General features: G+C 44.5%; 1 protein-coding gene across 1 annotated transcript in view; it reads left to right on the forward strand.

The window, feature by feature from the left end:
• The window catches only part of slc47a3 (solute carrier family 47 member 3), a 66,729-nt gene that overhangs the window by 42,899 nt on the left and 3,147 nt on the right, over window positions 1–20,683 (forward strand). Inside the window, exons 4-17 of the mRNA XM_061973218.1 lie at window positions 40–108; window positions 174–322; window positions 388–430; window positions 2,128–2,172; window positions 2,311–2,408; window positions 2,483–2,580; window positions 7,255–7,368; window positions 7,450–7,517; window positions 9,728–9,836; window positions 13,359–13,434; window positions 17,550–17,619; window positions 17,715–17,847; window positions 17,934–18,028; window positions 18,106–18,139. Of these exons, the coding sequence (XP_061829202.1) occupies window positions 40–108; window positions 174–322; window positions 388–430; window positions 2,128–2,172; window positions 2,311–2,408; window positions 2,483–2,580; window positions 7,255–7,368; window positions 7,450–7,517; window positions 9,728–9,836; window positions 13,359–13,434; window positions 17,550–17,619; window positions 17,715–17,847; window positions 17,934–18,028; window positions 18,106–18,139 (1,201 nt within the window). The remainder of the gene's footprint in view (window positions 1–39; window positions 109–173; window positions 323–387; window positions 431–2,127; window positions 2,173–2,310; window positions 2,409–2,482; window positions 2,581–7,254; window positions 7,369–7,449; window positions 7,518–9,727; window positions 9,837–13,358; window positions 13,435–17,549; window positions 17,620–17,714; window positions 17,848–17,933; window positions 18,029–18,105; window positions 18,140–20,683) is intronic.

Here is a 20,683-nt window from a genome sequence, read left to right on the forward strand (position 1 = left end):
TGCATGCACACTACATCATTTTCTTCTTTATATCCGCAGGTTGTTAATGTGACGGGCATATCTGTTGGCACAGGGCTGGCGTCCGCATGTGATACTTTGATTTCTCAGGTCCTGTAAGCACCAACCTGTCACGCTTAGGTTACATATCAATACAACATTCTTTCTTGTTTTAGACATTTGGGAGTGGCAATCTTCTGAGAGTCGGGGTGATCCTGCAGAGGGCAATCCTCATTCAGATTCTGGCATTATTTCCCTGTTGGGCCGTCCTCATCAACACTGAGTCCATTCTGCTGGCTGTAGGACTGGAGCAAGAGGTTGCCAGGTCAGCTTTTTCAATTCCCACTTTTTGAAGAATTTTTCCATCACTGTTGTCAATGTTCCCTTCAGGTTGTCTCAGTTGTACGTGAAGATCTTCATGCCAGCGCTACCAGTAAGCAATTTAGGATTTAACACAACCAATAACATGAATCCAAATCAACCAGGGAAAGTATTTGTCACTCCCTATGCCAGGGTTGGGCAGTGGTGACGTTATAGATAGCAGCGTTACTAGTTCCATCCATTAGGCAGAAGCCTAAGCAGGGAAGCCCAGACGTCCCTCTCCCGAGCCACTTCCTCCAGCTCCTCCCGGGGGATCCCGAGGCGTTCCCAGGGAGGTGTTCTGGTGGCATCCTGACCAGATGCCCGAACTCTGAGTTCCTCCCGGATGACAGAGCTTCTCACCCTATCTCTAAGGGAGGAAACTCATTTGGGCCGCTTGTACCCGTGATCTTGTCCTTTCGGTCATAACCCAAAGCTCATGACCATAGGTGAGGATGGGAACGTAGATCGACCGGTAAATTGAGAGCTTTGCCTTCCGGCTCAGCTCCTTCTTCACCACAACGGATCGATACAGCGTCCGCATTACTGAAGACGCTGCACCGATCCGCCTGTCCATCTCACGATCCACTCTTCCCTCACTCATGAGCGAGACTCCTTACTTGAACTCCTCCACTTGGGGCAAGATGTCCTCCCCAACCTGGAGATGGCACTCCACCCTTTCCTGGGTAAGAACCATGGACTCGGACTTGGAGGTGCTGATTCTCATCCCAGTCGCTTCATACTCGGCTGTGAACCGATCCAGTGAGAGCTGAAGATCCTGGCCAGATGAAGCCACATGATCTGTAAAAAGCAGAGACCTAATCCTGCAGCCACCACACCGGATCCCCTCAACGCTCTGACTGCGCCTAGAAGTTCTGTCCATAAAAGTTATGAACAGAATCGATGACAAAGGGCAGCCTTGGCGGAGTCCAACCCTCACTGGAAACGGGTCCGACTTACTGCCGGCAATGCGGACCAAGCTCTGACACTGATCATACAGGGAGCGGACTGCCACAGTCAGACAGTCCGATACCCCATACTCTCTGAGCACTCCCCACAGGACTTCCCGAGGGACACGGTCGAATGCCTTCTCCAAGTCCACAAAGCACATGTAGACTGGTTGGGCAAACTCCCATACACCCTCAAGGACCCTGCCCAGAGTATAGAGCTGGTCTATCGTTCCACGATCAGGATGAAAACCACTAGTTACTAGTTTAACTAGCATTTTATAGTAAAACTCTCTGAGCACTCCCCACAGGACTTCCCGAGGGACACGGTCGAATGCCTTCTCCAAGTCCACAAAGCACATGTAGACTGGTTGGGCAAACTCCCATACACCCTCAAGGACCCTGCCCAGAGTATAGAGCTGGTCTATCGTTCCACGATCAGGATGAAAACCACTAGTTACTAGTTTAACTAGCATTTTATAGTAAAACTCTCTGAGCACTCCCCACAGGACTTCCCGAGGGATACGGTCGAATGCCTTCTCCAAGTCCACAAAGCACATGTAGACTGGTTGGGCAAACTCCCATGCACCCTCAAGGACCCTGCCCAGAGTATAGAGCTGGTCTATCGTTCCACGATCAGGATGAAAACCACTAGTTACTAGTTTAACTAGCTAGTTTTACTAGATTTACTAGTTTAATAATATTTATTGGTAGTGTGGTAGTAACATCACTGTTTTTCTACGAAAATACATTTCTCCAGGCATTTCTAAACCTTAATTGCAAGATTGTTGCATTGTAAAACATATTTGTTCCAATCTCACAGGCTACATTCATGTATTCACTGGAAACAAGATACTTGCAAAATCAGGTAAGTCAAAAATCAGAAGGCATAATGATGTCAACTAAAACAGCCAAAACTATGCTGCATACCAATTAATGTAGCAACACATCTTATATGTAAACATGTACCGTTAAAACATAACAATGCTTCAGTTGTCCATTTCAGGGTGTCATATGGCCACAAGTAATCACCGGTTTTGTGGTCAATCTCATCAACGTCCTCTTAAACTACATTTTTCTCTTTGCATTAAATCTGGGTGTAGCGTAAGTGTTGCTTTTTCATTTCCAGCACTGATTGCGTGAAACTAAATACCCTTCAAATGCAATGTTCTCTATAGAGGCTCGGCTCTTGCCAACACTCTGTCCCAGTTCTACATGGCTGGGGTCCTCTACGCTTATATCCTATGGAAAGGTGTTCACAAGGCCACCTGGGGAGGTAAGTGCACCAATGAGCAGCACTCTTCCATGTCCACCATTGTTCCCCCCAAACGTTAATATGGTATTATGTCTGAATGGACAATCAGAAACTCAAAACCACTTCAGCAGTCTTTGTTTAAAAGAACCTCTAAAGCAAAATGAATATTGTTCAAGCCCAAAAACAACAACAAGCTAAACACAGTAAGCAATCAGACACAGGCTTTTATAAAAAATACAGATTGGATCTGAACTAGAAGGCTAAGTTAAATGTGAAATACCAAATATGAATGTCCTTAAAGGTGCCATATGTAATAATGTCATGTCAAGTCATCATGAAATGGTCCTGATATGTCAATAAATCATCTTCTTTTCCAATACCTCTATAACTGACAACAGTAGTTCATATGCTCATTTCAAAATTAGATTTACAGCCCCGAAATCTTCTTATTGTTTTCGTTTTGATGCCCCGCCCTCCACCGTTTGACCAATTAGAACATCCGAGAGTGTGTCACATCCAGGTTGCCAGTTACGCACCGCCATCTTGGTCTGGCTACTGCCACCGGTAAAGTTACTAAACATGTCAGACCTTGGTACATCTAAAAGTTGCCATTCTCAACTTATTCATGACAAAGCCAGGAACAAAACGAGGATTTGTATCGGGGGATGCCTTTGAAAAATGGAGACTATTGAAGGCCATCCATCCATCCATCCATCTTCTTCCGCTTATCCGAGGTCGGGTCGCGGGGGAAGCAGCCTAAGCAGGGAAGCCCAGACTTTCGTCTCCCCAGCCACTTCGTCCAGCCCGAGGCGTTCCCAGGCCAGCTGGGAGACATAGTCTTCCCAACGTGTCCTGAGTCTTCCCCGTGGCCTCCTACCGGTTGGACGTACCCTAAACACCTCCCGAGGGAGGCGTTCGGGTGGCATCCTGACCAGATGCCCGAACCACCTCCTCTGGCTCCTCTCGATGTGGAGGAGCAGCGGCTTTACTTTGAGCTCCCCCCGAATGGCAGAGCTTCTCACCCTATCTCTAAGGGAGAGCCCCGCCACCCGGCGGAGGAAACTCATTTGGGCCGCTTGTACCCGTGATCTTGTCCTTTCGGTCATAACCCAAAGCTCATGACCATAGGTAAGGATGGGAACGTAGATCGACCGGTAAATTGAGAGCTTTGCCTTCCGGCTCAGCTCCTTCTTCACCACAACGGATCGATAGAGCGTCCGCATTACTGAAGATGCCGCACCGATACGCCTGTCGATCTCACGATCCACTTTTCCCTCACTCGTGAACAAGACTCCTAGGTACTTGAACTCCTCCACTTGGGGCAAGGTCTCCTCCCCAACCCGGAGATGGCACTCCACCCTTTTCCGGGCGAGAACCATGGACTCGGACTTGGAGGTAGGGTCTCCCAAGACAAACAGGTCCTAGGTGAGGGATCAGACAAAGAGCAGCTCAAAGACTTCTATGGGAATGAAACAACAAGGATTCAGATTTCCCTCGCCCGGACGCGGGTCACCGGGGCCCCCCTCTGGAGCCAGGCCCGGAGTTGGGGCACGATGGCGAGCACCTGGTGGCCGGGCCTGTCCCCATGGGGCCCGGCCGGGCACAGCCCGAAGAGGCAACGTGGGTACCCCATCCAATGGGCTCACCACTCATGGGAGGGGCCATAGAGGTTGGGTGCAGTGTGAGCTGGGCGGAAGCCGAAGGCAGGGCACTTGGCGGTCCGATCCTCGGCTACATAAGCTAGCTCTTGGGACGTGGAACGTCACTTTGCACTATTGAAGGCGGAGAATATTTTTTCATCTGACACCAATCTTGCTAATTTCCCCCCTTGATAGGTAAGTCAGGCATTTACGTATTCTTATTACTTGTAATAAATGGAAATGGGCATTTGGTATGTAAACTATATTGTCCAACACAGTCTATTGTTAGAATAATTATGTATATATTATCACACTAACTTTAGTATGCTTAACGTCCGTTGCTTTAGTTATTAGCTATTCTGCTCAAGTTAGACTTTTCTAATCTATGCAAGGACAAAACCTCTTGTCTGAGGGGTGGCCTCAGCCTTAGATGTTATCTTTGTTTTAGCCCGCTAACAGCCAAGGACTTCAACGACCTCAACGAAGATAAGATGACAGCACACAGACGAAGCAGAGACCTCAACAAAGATAAGATGCCAAAACGCAGACTAAGCGGGGACAAGGCGAAATCACAAGAACCCCAGCACATTCCGTCACATATTGTGCGTCCTGGACCTGCTTTGCATAATATATGTGACCACTCCTTTTTAGAGGTGGCCTTAATGTTGTTGACTGTGGAACTCCTGAAGAAATAGAGGGACGCAAGAGCTGAACCGTAGAGCGTAGGGCGAGACTGTGACTAAGTGTTCAGCTCCATGCGTTCTCCTCATGAGCTAAATTGAACGCTGTCTCTGATTGATTCCTTGCTTCTTGTCTGATTAATAGATGTCATCAGTGTTTGAACATGACATCTATGACCTTGTCTACCAAAGCTAGTATGTTCCTGCAGCCAATGCTTAGCATGCAGCTAGCAGTTTCTGGTACTGTATGTGCGTCCAACACATATGGGGTGGTATTTGCTTGGCACAACACAACGCATCACATGTACATGGAAGAGAATGCGGCGCGTCAGGTTGGATGCAACATGGGGAGATCTTGCCCCAAGTGGAGGAGTTCAAGTACCTGGGAGTCTTGTTCACGAGTGAGGAAAGAGTGGATGGTGAGATCGACAGGCGGATCGGTGCGGCGTCTTCAGTAATGCGGACGCTGTATCGATCCGTTGTGGTGAAGAAGGAGCTGAGCCGGAAGGCAAAGCTCTCAATTTACCGGTCGATCTACGTTCCCATCCTCGCCTATGGCCATGAGCTTTGGGTTATGACGGAAAGGACAAGATCACGGGTACAAACGGCCGAAATGAGTTTCCTCCGCCGGGTGGCGGGTCTCTCCCTTAGAGATAGGGTGAGAAGCTCTGTCATCCGGGAGGAACTCACAGTAAAGCCGCTGCTCCTCCACATCGAGAGGAACCAGATGAGGTGGTTCGGGCATCTGGTCAGGATGCCACCCGAACGCCTCCCTAGGAAGGTGTTTAGGGCACGTCCGACCAGTAGGAGGCCACGGGGAAGACCCAGGACACGTTGAGAAGACTATGTCTCCCGGCTGGCCTGGGAACGCCTCGGGGTCCCACAGGAAGAGCTGGACGAAGTGGCTGGGGAGAGGGAAGTCTGGGCTTCCCTGCTTAGGCTGCTGCCCCCGCGACCCGACCTCGGATAAGCAGAAGAAGATGGATGGATGGATGGATTATATATAAGTATTTGGATGGTGGTTCGTGCGGTCAAACTAGACATTTTAGCAGGGTAAAGCCAACAATCTGTTCCGACTCCCGACTAAAATATTGCTGCGTAACCTTACAAATTTACAATTGCCGGCAGTAAGTCAGACTTGTTTCCAGTGAGGGTTGGACTCCGCCAAGGCTGCCCTTTGTCACCCATTCTGTTCATAACTTTTATGGACAGAATTTCTAGGCGCAGTCAAGGCGTTGAGGGGATCCGGTTTGGTGGCTGCAGGATTAGGTCTCTGCTTTTTGCAGATGATGTGGTCCTGATGGCTTCAACTGGCCACTCTCACCAGTTCGCAGCCGAGTGTGAAGCGACTGGGATGAGAATCAGCACCTCCAAGTCCGAGTCCATGGTTCTCGCCCCGGAAAGGGTGGAGTGCCATCTCCGGGTTGGGGAGGAGATCTTGCCCCAAGTGGAGGAGTTCAAGTACCTTGGAGTCTTGTTCACGAGTGAGGGAAGAGTGGATGGTGAGATGGACAGGCGGATCGGTGCGGCGTCTTCAGTAATGCGGATGCTGTATCGATCCGTTGTGGTGAAGAAGGAGCTGAGCCGGAAGGCAAAGCTCTCAATTTACCGGTCGATCTACGTTCCCATCCTCACCTATGGTCATGAGCTTTGGGTTATGATCGAAAGGACAAGATCACGGGTACAAGCGGCCGAAATGAGTTTCCTCCGCCGGGTGGTGGGTCTCTCCCTTAGAGATAGGGTGAGAAGCTCTGTCATCCGGGAGGAGCTCAAAGTAAAGCCGCTGCTCCTCCACATGGAGAGGAGCCAGATGAGGTGGTTTGGGCATCTGGTCAGGATGCCACCCGAACACCTAGGCATGCCTGACGGCAGGAGGCCACAGGGAAGACCCAGGACACGTTGGGAAGACTATGTCTCCCGGCTGGCCTGGGAACGCCTCGGGATCCCCGGGAGGAGCTGGACGAAGTGGCTGGGGAGAGGAAAGTCTGGGCTTCTCTGCTTAGGCTGCTTCCCCTGTGATCCGACCTCGGATAAGCGGAAGAAAATGGATGGATGGATGGAACGTTACAAATACATTTTGTCTAATGAGCGTCAGTAAATTGTGGCATAATTACTTAGTAAACTATCTTGCAAGAAGCATAAACAAGAGAAACCTACAGCGTAGGACACTCCCATTACCATTTGAAGTTCCTTGGGGTAAGATTCAGATTCGGCTGCGTATCTGGCAACCTCAGTCTTAGAGAGTGGGAGGAGACTACACAATTTTGAGGTGATTGCAGTAACATTTCTGGCCACATTACATCTGGCTCCTTTAACATGAATTATGTAAAAAAATTTTTTTTTTTTAATTACAAAAAAGATGAATGTGCTTCCAGGTTGGTCCAAAGATTGCCTGCAGGACTGGAGCTCATTCATTCACTTGGCCATTCCCAGCATGGTCATGTTATGTGTGGAGTGGTGGACGTTTGAGATTGGCAGCTTACTGGCAGGTACACGTCCACCAACACTTTCTAATCTCCACTGAATTTTGGTCAACGGCTACAAACGCGAATCCAATTTTCCCTTCACAGGTCTCATAAGTGAGGTGGAGCTCGGAGCTCAGTCCGTCGTGTACGAGCTGTCCAACATTGCTTTCATGGTGAGTTGAATACGATCTTCCATTAGATGCTGATGTTATTGTGTAGGCCAGTGTTTTTCAACCTTTTTTGAGCCAAGGCACATTTTTTGCGGTGAAAAAATGCGGAGGCACACATCATTAAAGGCAGACATCATTAAAAAACTAGACTCAGTTGACGGTAAAAAGTCGATGAATATGCAAAATTAAACTCTGTCTCTGCATGATTCCTTGCTTCTTGTCTGTTTAATAAATGTCATCAGTTTTTGAACCTGACATAGATGTACTGTATCAATATAGCTCTTGTCTTAAAGTAGATGTACTGTATCAATATAGGTCTTGTCTCAAAGTAGATGTACTGTATCAATATAGGTCTTGTCTCAAAGTAGATGTACTGTATCAATGTAGGTCTTGTCTCAAAGTAGATGTACTGTATCAATATAGGTCTTGTCTCAAAGTAGATGTACTGTATCAATATAGGTCTTGTCTCAAAGTAGATGTACTGTATCAATATAGGTCTTGTCTCAAAGTAGATGTACTGTATCAATATAGGTCTTGTCTCAAAGTAGATGTACTGTATCAATATAGGTCTTGTCTCAAAGTAGATGTACTGTATCAATATAGGTCTTGTCTCAAAGTAGGTGTACTGTATCAATATAGCTCTTGTCTCAAAGTAGATGTACTGTATAAATATAGGTCTTGTCTCAAAGTAGATGTACTGTATCAATATAGGTCTTGTCTCAAAGTAGGTGTACTGTATCAATATAGGTCTTGTCTCAAAGTAGATGTACTGTATCAATATAGGTCTTGTCTCAAAGTAGATGTACTGTATCTATACAGGTCTTGTCTCAAAGTAGATGTACTGTATCAATATAGGTCTTGTCTCAAAGTAGATGTACTGTATCAATATAGGTCTTGTCTCAAAGTAGATGTACTGTATCAATATAGGTCTTGTCTCAAAGTAGATGTACTGTATCAATATAGGTCTTGTCTCAAAGTAGATGTACTGTATCAATATAGGTCTTGTCTCAAAGTAGGTGTACTGTATCAATATAGGTCTTGTCTCAAAGTAGATGTACTGTATCAATAAAGGTCTTGTCTCAAAGTAGGTGTACTGTATCAATATAGGTCTTGTCTCAAAGTAGGTGTACTGTATCAATATAGGTCTTGTCTCAAAGTATAAGTACTGTATCAATATAGGTCTTGTCTCAAAGTAGATGTACTGTATCAATATAGGTCTTGTCTCAATGTAGGTGTACCGTATTAATATAGGTCTTGTCTCAAAGTAGATGTACTGTATCAATATAGGTCTTGTCTCAAAGTAGGTGTACTGTATCAATATAGGTCTTGTCTCAAAGTAGGTGTACTGTATCAATATAGGTCTTGTCTCAAAGTAGGTGTACTGTATCAATATAGGTCTTGTCTCAATGTAGGTGTACCGTATTAATATAGGTCTTGTCTCAAAGTAGATGTACTGTATCAATATAGGTCTTGTCTCAAAGTAGATGTACTGTATCAATATAGGTCTTGTCTCAAAGTAGATGTACTGTATCAATATAGGTCTTGTCTCAAAGTAGGTGTACTGTCACCACCTGTCACATCACACCCTGACTTACAGTATTTGGAGGTTTTTGCTGTTTTCCTGTGTGTAGTGTTTTACTTCTTGTCTTGCGCTCCTATTTTGGTGGCTTTTTCTCAATTTTTTTGGTATTTTCCTGTAGTAGTTTCATACATCTTCCCACATCTACTTTGTTTTAGCAATCAAGAACATTTCAGTTGTTTTTATCCTTCTTTGTGGGGACATTGTTGATTGTCATGTCATGTTGGGATGTACATTGTGGACGCCGTCTTTGCTCCACAGTAAGTCTTTGCTGTCGTCCAGCATTCTGTTTTTGTTTATTTTGTAGCCGGTTCAGTTTTAGTTTTGTTCTGCATAGCCTTCCCTAAGCTTCAATGCCTTTTCTTAGCGGCATTCACCTTTATGTTTAGTTTTGGTTTAAGAATTAGACACCTTTTTATGATATGGTGAGCTGAGCTCTAGACAGCACCGACACTCAACAACAACACATCATTTGCAGACTATAATTACTGCTTTGCAAAACATATTTTTAACCCAAATAGGTGAAATTACATCATCTCCCACGGCACACCAGACTGTATCTCACGGCACACCAGTGTGTGGTTGAAAAACGCTGGTATATGCAGTGCATGTTAATGTAGTATCATGTTTTCAGTTTCCATCAGGCTTCAGTGTGGCGGGCTGTGTCAGAGTGGGAAACGCCCTCGGAGCTGGAGACACAGAGCGGGCCAAGCTGTCTGCAAAACTCTCCTTTTTCTGTGCAGGTCAGTCAGCAATCAAACACCAGTTCTTGTACCGTATTTTCCGCACCATAAGGCGCCCTGGGTTATAAGCCGCGCCTTCAATGAACGGCATATTTCAAAACTTTGTCCATCTATAAGCCGCCCCGTGTTGTAAGCCTCATCTAACTGCGCTAAAGGAATGTCAAAAAAACAGTCAAATAGGTCAGTCAAACTTTAATAATATATTAAAAACCAGCGTGATGTGGGCGTGCATGGAGTCGTATATCAACATGGACGGAGCTGCGTGAAAAAAGCCACCCGGCCTCTTCGCGTAAACTTAAACTTACCTTAACCACTCGCTCATCTTTTCTTCATCCATCCCTTCGAGTTAGCTTTTATGATGACGCCGGCTGGAAAGGTCTCTTTTGGCAAGGTCTTCCTTTTGAATATCACCATGGGTGGAAGTTTCTGGCCATTAGCATGGCAAGCTAGAACCACAGTGAAGGATGACTTCTCATTCCCTGTGGTGCGAATATTCACCGTACGTGCTCCCGTTGTATCCACAGTGCGGTTCACAGGAATATCAAAAGTCAGTGGAACCTCGTCCATGTTGATAATGTTCTCTGGCCGGATCTTTTTTTCAGCTATCTTGTTTTTACAATATGCACGGAAAGTAGCCAGCTTTTCTTGAAAGTCTTTAGGCAGTTGCTGTGAAATAGTAGTCCGTGTGCGGATGGAGAGATTGCGTCTTTTCATGAACCGGATCCTTGTCGCTTAGTAGGAGCCATTTTGTGGTCTTTACAGATGTAAACACACAAAGGAAATGATAATATCCGCGCGCTTTTTCTTCTTCTACGCGGGCGGGTGGTTGCTTACAGTAGAAGAAGAAGCGCTTCCTGTTCTATGGGGGCGGGTGCTTACCTTGGCGGTTGCTTGCGTAGAAGAAGAAGCGCTTCCTGTTCTACCGGGAAAAAAGATGGCGGCTGTTTACCGAAGTTGCGAGACCGAAACTTTATGAAAATGAATCTTAATATTAATCCATATATAAAGCGCACTGGGTTAAAAGCCGCACTGTCAGCTTTTGAGTAAATTTGTGGTTTTTAGGTGCGGCTAATAGTGCGGAAAATACGGTAGTTAAAGGCCTACTGAAATGCGATTTTCTTATTTAAACGGGGATAGCAGGTCCATTCTATGTGTCATACTTGACCATTTCGCGATATTGCCATATTTTTGCTGAAAGGATTTAGTAGAGAACATCGACGATAAAGTTCGCAACTTTTGGTGGCTGATAAAAAAAGTCTTGCCTGTACCGGAAGTAGCAGACGAGTAGCGTGACGTCACAGGTTGTGGAGCTCCTCACATCTGCACATTGTTTACAATCATGGCCACCAGCAGCGAGAGCGATTCGGACCGAGAAAGCGACGATTTCCCCATTAATTTGAGCGAGGATGAATGATTTGTGGATGAGGAAAGTGAGAGTGAAGGACTAGAGGGCAGTGGGAGCGATTCAGATAGGGAAGATGCTGTGAGGGACCTGATATTCAGCTGGGAATGACTAAAACAGTAAATAAACACAAGACATATATACAGGTAAAAGCCAGTAAATTAGAATATTTTGAAAAACTTGATTTATTTCAGTAATTGCATTCAAAAGGTGTAACTTGTACATTATATTTATTCATTGCACACAGACTGATGCATTCAAATGTTTATTTCATTTAATTTTGATGATTTGAAGTGGCAACAAATGAAAATCCAAAATTCCGTGTGTCACAAAATTAGAATATTACTTAAGGCTAATACAAAAAAGGGATTTTTAGAAATGTTGGCCAACTGAAAAGTATGAAAATGAAAAATATGAGCATGTACAATACTCAATACTTGGTTGGAGCTCCTTTTGCCTCAATTACTGCGTTAATGCGGCATGGCATGGAGTCGATGAGTTTCTGGCACTGCTCAGGTGTTATGAGAGCCCAGGTTGCTCTGATAGTGGCCTTCAACTCTTCTGCGTTTTTGGGTCTGGCATTCTGCATCTTCCTTTTCACAATACCCCACAGATTTTCTATGGGGCTAAGGTCAGGGGAGTTGGCGGGCCAATTTAGAGCAGAAATACCATGGTCCGTAAACCAGGCACGGGTAGATTTTGCGCTGTGTGCAGGCGCCAAGTCCTGTTGGAACTTGAAATCTCCATCTCCATAGAGCAGGTCAGCAGCAGGAAGCATGAAGTGCTCTAAAACTTGCTGGTAGACGGCTGCGTTGACCCTGGATCTCAGGAAACAGAGTGGACCGACACCAGCAGATGACTTGGCACCCCAAACCATCACCCAACCATGCAAATTTTGCATTTCCTTTGGAAATCGAGGTCCCAGAGTCTGGAGGAAGACAGGAGAGGCACAGGATCCACGTTGCCTGAAGTCTAGTGTAAAGTTTCCACCATCAGTGATGGTTTGGGGTGCCATGTCATCTGCTGGTGTCGGTCCACTCTGTTTCCTGAGATCCAGGGTCAACGCAGCCGTCTACCAGCAAGTTTTAGAGCACTTCATGCTTCCTGCTGCTGACCTGCTCTATTGAGATGGAGATTTCAAGTTCCAACAGGACTTGGCGCCTGCACACAGCGCAAAATCTACCCGTGCCTGGTTTACGGACCATGGTATTTCTGTTCTAAATTGGCCCGCCAACTCCCCTGACCTTAGCCCCATAGAAAATCTGTGGGGTATTGTGAAAAGGAAGATGCAGAATGCCAGACCCAAAAACGCAGAAGAGTTGAAGGCCACTATCAGAGCAACCTGGGCTCTCATAACACCTGAGCAGTGCCAGAAACTCATCGACTCCATGCCACGCCGCATTAACGCAGTAATTGAGGCAAAAGGAGCTCCAACCAAGTATTGAGTATTGTACATGCTCATATTTTTCATTTTCATACTTTTCAGTTGGCCAACATTTCTAAAAATCCCTTTTTTGTATTAGCCTTAAGTAATATTCTAATTTTGTGACACACGGAATTTTGGATTTTCATTTGTTGCCACTTCAAATCATCAAAATTAAATGAAATAAACATTTGAATGCATCAGTCTGTGTGCAATGAATAAATATAATGTACAAGTTACACCTTTTGAATGCAATTACTGAAATAAATCAAGTTTTTCAAAATATTCTAATTTACTGGCTTTTACCTGTATATGTGTATAGGTGTATATATATATATATATATATGTATATATATATATATATATATATATATATATATATATATATATATATATATATATATATATATATATATATATATATAGGGAGTAATCCTTTTTTTCTTTCTTTTTTTTTTTAAGCACTAATTCGAAAAATGAATTAATAATTGACCCAGTTTTCCCAAGAAGGAAGTACATTTCTCCAATTTATAATTAATAAAGGCAGTTATCTTCTCCATGTTATATATGTCCATTGTGATTTCCGTCCATTGCTTCACCGTCGTGACGCTGTGCAAGTTCCAAATAAACGTCGAGCATAAACCATGTGAGCGGGACATGATTGGAGAAAGTAAACAACCGCACCTTTCCTACACAGGATCAGTCTCTGTGTGCTGGGCCGTCATCATTGGAAGCCTGAGGGATCACATTGCTTACGTCTTTACATATGATGAGTGAGTATCTTTACATATGATGAGTAAGTATCTTTACACATGATGAGTAAGTATCTTTACATATGATAAGTAAGTATCTTTACATATGATTAAGTATTTTGTGTCTGAGCTCAGAGGACTTGACTAGTTTTTCTTTGATGACCTTAGACCGCCAGCTATCTCCCGGCCTTATATGATCACCCGACCTAAACTCCTCTTTTACATATGACGTCCAGCAAAAGTATTTATTTACTGTATATATTCAGTAGCAATCAGATCACACTAATTCTGTTTTCTTGTGTTTAAATAGGATTGCATATTTAATACAGAGTAGTCATTCAGTCTTCAAACGTCTGTCACAATCCTTATTACAAACCCTTTTTCCATATGAGTTGGGAAATTGTGTTAGATGTAAATATAAACGGAATACAATGATTTGCAAATCATTTTCAAGCCATATTCAGTTGAATATGCTACAAAGACAACATATTTGATGTTCAAACTCATAAACTTTATTTTTTTCTGCAAATCATTAACTTTAGAATTTGATGGCAGCAACACGTGACAAAGAAGTTGGGAAAGGTGGCAATAAATACTGATAAAGTTGAGGAATGTTCATCAAACACTTATTTGGAACATCCCACAGGTGTGCAGGCTAATTGGGAACAGGTGGGTGCCATGATTGGGTATAAAAGTAGATTCCATGAAATGCTCAGTCATTCACAAACAAGGATGGGGCGAGGGTCACCACTTTGTCAACAAATGCGTGAGCAAATTGTTGAACAGTTTAAGAAAAACCTTTCTCAAGCAGCTATTTCAAGGAATTTAGAGATTTCACCATCAAAGGGTTCAGAGAATCTGGAGAAATCACTGCACGTAAGCAGCTAAGCCCGTGACCTTCCATCCCTCAGGCTGTACTGCATCAACAAGCGACATCAGTGTGTAAAGGATATCACCACATGCACCCAGGAACACTTCAGAAAACCCACTGTCAGTAACTACAGTTGGTCGCTACATCTGTAAGTGCAAGTTAAAACTCTCCTATGCAAGGCGAAAAACGCGTATCAACAACACCCAGAAACGCCGTCGGCTTCGCTGGGCCTGAGCTCATCTAAGATGGACTGATACAAAGTGGAAAAGTGTTTTATGGACTGACGAGTCCACATTTCAAATTGTTTTTGGAAACTGTGGACGTCGTGTCCTCCGGACCAAAGAGGAAAAGAACCATCCGGATTGTTCTAGGCGCAAAGTGTAAAAGGCAGCATGTGTGATGGTATGGGGGTGTATTAGTGGCCAAGACATGGGTAACTTACACATCTGTGAAGGCACCATTAATGCTGAAAGGTACATACAGGTTTTGGAGCAACATTATGTTGCCATCCAAGCAACGTTACCATGGACGCCCCTGCTTATTTCAGCAAGACAATGCCAAGCCACGTGTTACATCAACGTGGCTTCATAGTAAAAGAGTGCGGGTACTAGACTGGCCTGCCTGTAGTCCAGACCTGTCTCCCATTGAATATGTGAAGCCTAAAATAGCACAAGGGAGACCCCCGGACTGTTGAACAACTTAAGCTGTACATCAAGCAAGAATGGGAAAGAATTCCACCTGAGAAGCTTCAAAAATGTGTCTCCTCAGTTCCCAAACCTTTACTGAGTGTTGTTAAAAGGAAAGGCCATGTAACACAGTGGTGAACATGCCCTTTCCCAACTACTTTGGCACGTGTTGCAGCCATGAAATTCTAAGTTAATTATTATTTGCAAAGAAAAAATAATGTTTATGAGTTTGAACATCAAATATGTTGTCTTTGTAGCATATTCAACTGAATATGGCTTGAAAAGGATTTGCAAATCATTGTATTCCGTTTATATTTACATCTAACACAATTTCCCAACTCATATGGAAACAGGGTTTGTATTATTATTATTATTATTATTCCTCCTGAAGTGTGTGGCAACACAACCAGCCCCAATATTCCTTTTTATGTGGGATACAATCATAAATGTGCCTACCACAATGATGTTGTTGTACATTGTTAAGCCTGCAAAATAGCTAAAAAAAAAAGTATTGCCGTACTAATGAGTCAAAAACGGTTCTATACCGTATAAAAGTACCGTTTTTTTTTTAGTTGTTTTTTTTTTAACAACATTGCTGGTTTTAGGAGCAGAGGAGCATGTTGGGCAGCGCACACACACAGAGTACTTACAAGCAGACACAGTGTGTAGACAGAAAAGGGAGAATGGACGCATTTTGGTGTAAAAAGTCAAGATAAAGGTGAAGTTATAACACTGAAACACCCTCAGGAAGAGCTGCTTTAACACATGGCTATCTAGTTAGCCGCTAACATCCATCCACAGTGTTTTAGCTACTTCTAAATCAGTAATCCTCGTCTCCATGGCGACAAAGTAAGTTTCTTACAAGTACCATTATCACTGGAGGACGAAGTATATCTAAACATGCTTCACTACACACTGTAGGAGGATACAATAGCTCACCGGCGTCACAATGTAAACAAACGCCATGGGTGGATCTACACCTGACATCCACTGTAATGATACCAAGTACATGAGCGTATCTCGTCGATACTACTATGATTACATAGATATTTTATATCATCCCAAAATCTTTTTTCCATTTTTAAAAATGTATATTATGTTTATAAACTCGGGAAATACGTCCCTGGACACATGAGGACTTTGAATATGACCAATGTATGATCCTGTAACTACTTGGTATCACATCCATACCTAAATGTGTGGTATCATCCAAAACTAATGTCAAGTATCAAAGAAGAGAAGAATAAGTGATTATTACATTTGAACAGAAGTGTAGATAGAACATGTTAAAACAGAAACAGCGCGACACCTACCCTTTACATCAGTATTTCTTCATCAGTATTGATTTATTAGGTATTATATTTTATTGTATGATCCTGTAACTACTTGGTATCAAAGATAGATACCTAAATGTGTGGTGTCATCCAAAACTAATGTAAAGTATCAAAGTAGAGAAGAATAAGTGATTATTACATTTTAACAGAAGTGTAGAACATGTTAAAACAGAAAAACAACAGAAAATAAGCAGATATTAACAGTAAATGAACAAGTAGATTAATAATCAATTTTTACAGTTTGTCCCTCATAATGTGTACAAAATAATAGGTGTATAAATGACACAATATGTTACTGCATAGACTAATTAGGAGTCTTTGTTTACTTACTACAAAAAGACAAGTTCACTATTTTATTTAAGGACTAAATTACAATAATAAACATATGTTTGATTAACCCTAAGATTTTTTGTTCAAATAAAGCCGATAATGCCATTTTTTTCTGGTCCCGTTTATTTAGAAATGCATTGAAAGGTATTGAAAAGTATCGAAATACATTTTGGTACCGGTACCAAAATATTAGTGTAGAGGTTGCCCTCTAGTGGGTTCCTCGGACCACCACACACTGCCATGAGAGCTTGAATTTCAGGGTACAACACTGTTTTATTCTCATAAATGTTGAGAGGCTTTTGCTTTCCAGCAAAATTAATTTTTCTTAGTCCGTGTCTATCTCTCTCTCTGGCTCCCACTCCGACTCCAACCACGTGTCTCGTGCCGGCTGCTGCTAATAAAGGCGACAGGTGATTAGATAACAAGGCTCGATACCTAAATGTGTGGTATCCTCCAAAACTAATGTAAAGTATCAAAGTAGAGAAGAATAAATGATTATTACATTTTAACAGAAGTGTAGATAGAACATGTTAAAACAGAAAATAAGCAGATATTAACAGTAATTTTTCTTAGTCCGTGTCTATCTCTCTCTCTGGCTCCCACTCCAACTCCAACCACGTGTCTCGTTCCGGCTGCTGCTAATAAAGGCGATTAGATAACAAGGCTTACCTGGGCCATCTACTCACCTGTCGCTGTCTTCGAGGCCGGTCCTTGCACACCCCGTTCCGCGGCAGGCCCGCAGGCCACGCCCCCCCTCCACAATTAGTATCGGGACAACCCTGGTACACAGTATTTTTCTGTGAAATTTAGTACATTTCTATGTTTTTAAATACCGTATTTCGCAATCAATTGTTGAGTTTTCTCCACCTTTTTTCGTACAATCCTACTGAAAATGTCCCTCCTGTTTCCCAACAGACAAATCCGAGTAAAGGTTGGTGAGGTTGTGTTGTTCTATGCTCCGTTCATCATCCTGGATGCAGTTTCAGTAAGCCTGGCTTCAATCTTATGAAGACATTATGGAGCTCCAACAACTTTTCGGGAGCAAAGATAACAACTTCAGGGAGTTTGCATGACTTGCAGGCGGCCACGGGAGGAATAATAAGAGGAACAGGTACGCAGAAATTCGGGGCGATCTGCAACGTGCTGTGTTATTATGGGGTGGCTTTACCTCTCGGAGTGCCACTGATGTTTGCAGCCAAACTAGGAGTCGATGGTATGTTGTTGAGTACTCGGGCCCTTTAAAGTGAAATGTTCAGAATGGCAAAAAAAAAAAAAAAAAAAAAATGACTTCCTGTTCAGGTCTGTGGATAGGATTTTGCACAGGTGTGTTTCTGCAGTGCTGCTTCCTGGTTGTCTACCTGGTGAGAATGGACTGGAGTAAAGCTACCTTTGAGGTAAAATGTCACTCTTCAAAAATACATCGTGAAGCAATTTCGGAATTACTATCAATTCTTTGTTTTTTTTGCCCCAGGCTCAGGTTAGAGCTGGTGTCAGTGTCAACTCAGGTGAGCTGTGAAAGTGTATAACATGTATACCACCATCATTTTTGGACTATAATCCATCCATCCATCCATCTTCTTCCGCTTATCCGAGGTCGGGTCGCGGGGGCAGCAGCCTAAGCAGGGAAGCCCAGACTTCTCTCTCCCCAGCCACTTCGTCCAGCTCCTCCCGGGGGATCCCGAGGCGTTCCCAGGCCAGCCGGGAGACATAGTCTTCCCAACGTGTCCTGGGTCTTCCCCGTGGCCTCCTACCGGTTGGACGTGCCCTAAACACCTCCCTAGGGAGGCGTTCGGGTGGCATCCTGACCAGATGCCCGAACCACCTCATCTGGCTCCTCTCCATGTGGAGGAGCAGCGGCTTTACTTTGAGCTCCCCCCGGATGGCAGAGCTTCTCACCCTATCTCTAAGGGAGAGACCCTCCACCCGGCGGAGGAAACTCATTTCGGCCGCTTGTACCCGTGATCTTGTCCTTTCGGTCATAACCCAAAGCTCATGACCATAGGTGAGGATGGGAATGTAGATCGACCGGTAAATTGAGAGCTTTGACTTCCGGCTCAGCTCCTTCTTCACCACAACGGATCGATACAGCGTCCGCATTACTGAAGATGCCGCACCGATCCGCCTGTCGATCTCACAATCCACTCTTCCCCCACTCGTGAACAAGACTCCTAGGTACTTGAACTCCTCCACTTGGGGCAGGGTCTCCTCCCCAACCCGGAGATGGCACTCCACCCTTTTCCGGGCGAGAACCATGGACTCGGACTTGGAGGTGCTGATTCTCATCCCAGTCGCTTCACACTCGGCTGCGAACCGATCCAGCGAGAGCTGAAGATCCTGGCCAGATGAAGCCATCAGGACCACATCATCCGCAAAAAGCAGAGACCTAATCCTGCAGCCACCAAACCGGATCCCCTCAACGCCTTGACTGCGCCTAGAAATTCTGTCCATAAAAGTTATGAACAGAATCGGTGACAAAGGGCAGCCTTGGCGGAGTCCAACCCTCACTGGAAACGTGTCCGACTTACTGCCGGCAATGCGGACCAAGCTCTGACACTGATCATACAGGGAGCGGACTGCCACAATCAGACAGTCCGATACCCCATACTCTCCGAGCACTCCCCACAGGACTTCCCGGGGTACACGGTCGAATGCCTTCTCCAAGTCCACAAAGCACATGTAGACTGGTTGGGCAAACTCCCATGCACCCTCAAGGACCCTGCCGAGAGTATAGAGCTGGTCCACAGTTCCACGACCGGGACGAAAACCACACTGTTCCTCTTGAATCCGAGGTTCGACTATCCGGCGTAGCCTCCTCTCCAGTACACCTGAATAAACCTTACCGGGAAGGCTGAGGAGTGTGATCCCACGATAGTTGGAACACACCCTCCGGTTCCCCTTCTTAAGGAGAGGAACCACCACCCCGGTCCGGTATAACATGTATACCACCGTCATTTTTGGACTATAAGGCGCACTTAAAATCCTTTAATTTAAAAAAAAAATGTACAGTGTGCCTTTAGGTTCAGTGCGCCTCATGTACGGATTAATTCTCGTTGTGCTTACCGACCTCGAGGTTAGCAAGCAAGTCTAAAACGTTGATGTTTCAGTGAGGTTCAAACACCGAACTATCTATTAACCTGCTCAGTGGCCTAGTGGTTAGAGTGGCCGCCCTGAAATGGGTAGGTTGTGAGTTCAAACCCTGGCCGAGTCCTACCAAAGACTATAAAAATGGGACCCATCAGGTCACCCAATTCCAACTCAGCATCAAGGGTTGGAATTGGGGGTTAAATCACCATAAATGATTCCCGGGCGTGGCCACCGCTGCTGCTCACTGCTCCCCTCACAACCCAGGGGGTGATCAAGGGTGATGGGTCAAATGCAGAGAATAATTTCGCCACATTTAGTGTGTGTGTGACTATCATTGCTACTTTAACAAGACAAGAAGAAGGAATCAGGCAGAGACAGAGTTGAATTTTGCTCATGTGGAGAAACGTATAGTGCTGCACGCTCAGTTACAGTCTCACCCTACGCTCTAAGGTACAGCCCCACGCGCTCCTCTATTTATTCAGGAGTTCCCTAGTTAACATCACTGAGGCTGCTTCTTAAGGGAGGGGTAATGCAGGCAGCCCCCAGTAGACACAATACATGATTATTCAGAATGAAAATGTGGTGAGACTCGTGATTTCGCCCTGTTTTTTTTTTTTGTCTGCGTTGAGGTTCTCGATGTCTGTCCTCGGCTGTCAGCAGGCAGGGTCTGGAAACAAACTGCTGATACGAGACAACTCGCTATGAAAGATTACAAGTCGTGTGCCTGTGCACAGATAGAAAAGTGCAACTTCAGCACAATTGATAATAACTATAGCAACGGCCTTTAAGCATAAGAGTTGTGTGATAACTTATACATAATTATTCTAACAGTTTCATTGAGAATATAGAACATAAAGCATTAAAAAACCTGTGAAAATGTTTTAGAACGACCTTGGTACGAAGCCACACTGCTCGACGGATTGTCGAGCATTACAGCCACCCTAGCCAGACGTACTGTGCTTCAA

This window comes from Nerophis lumbriciformis, linkage group LG17 (genome assembly GCF_033978685.3).
Source record: "Nerophis lumbriciformis linkage group LG17, RoL_Nlum_v2.1, whole genome shotgun sequence".
In the NCBI taxonomy this organism is placed as follows: Eukaryota; Metazoa; Chordata; class Actinopteri; order Syngnathiformes; family Syngnathidae; genus Nerophis; species Nerophis lumbriciformis.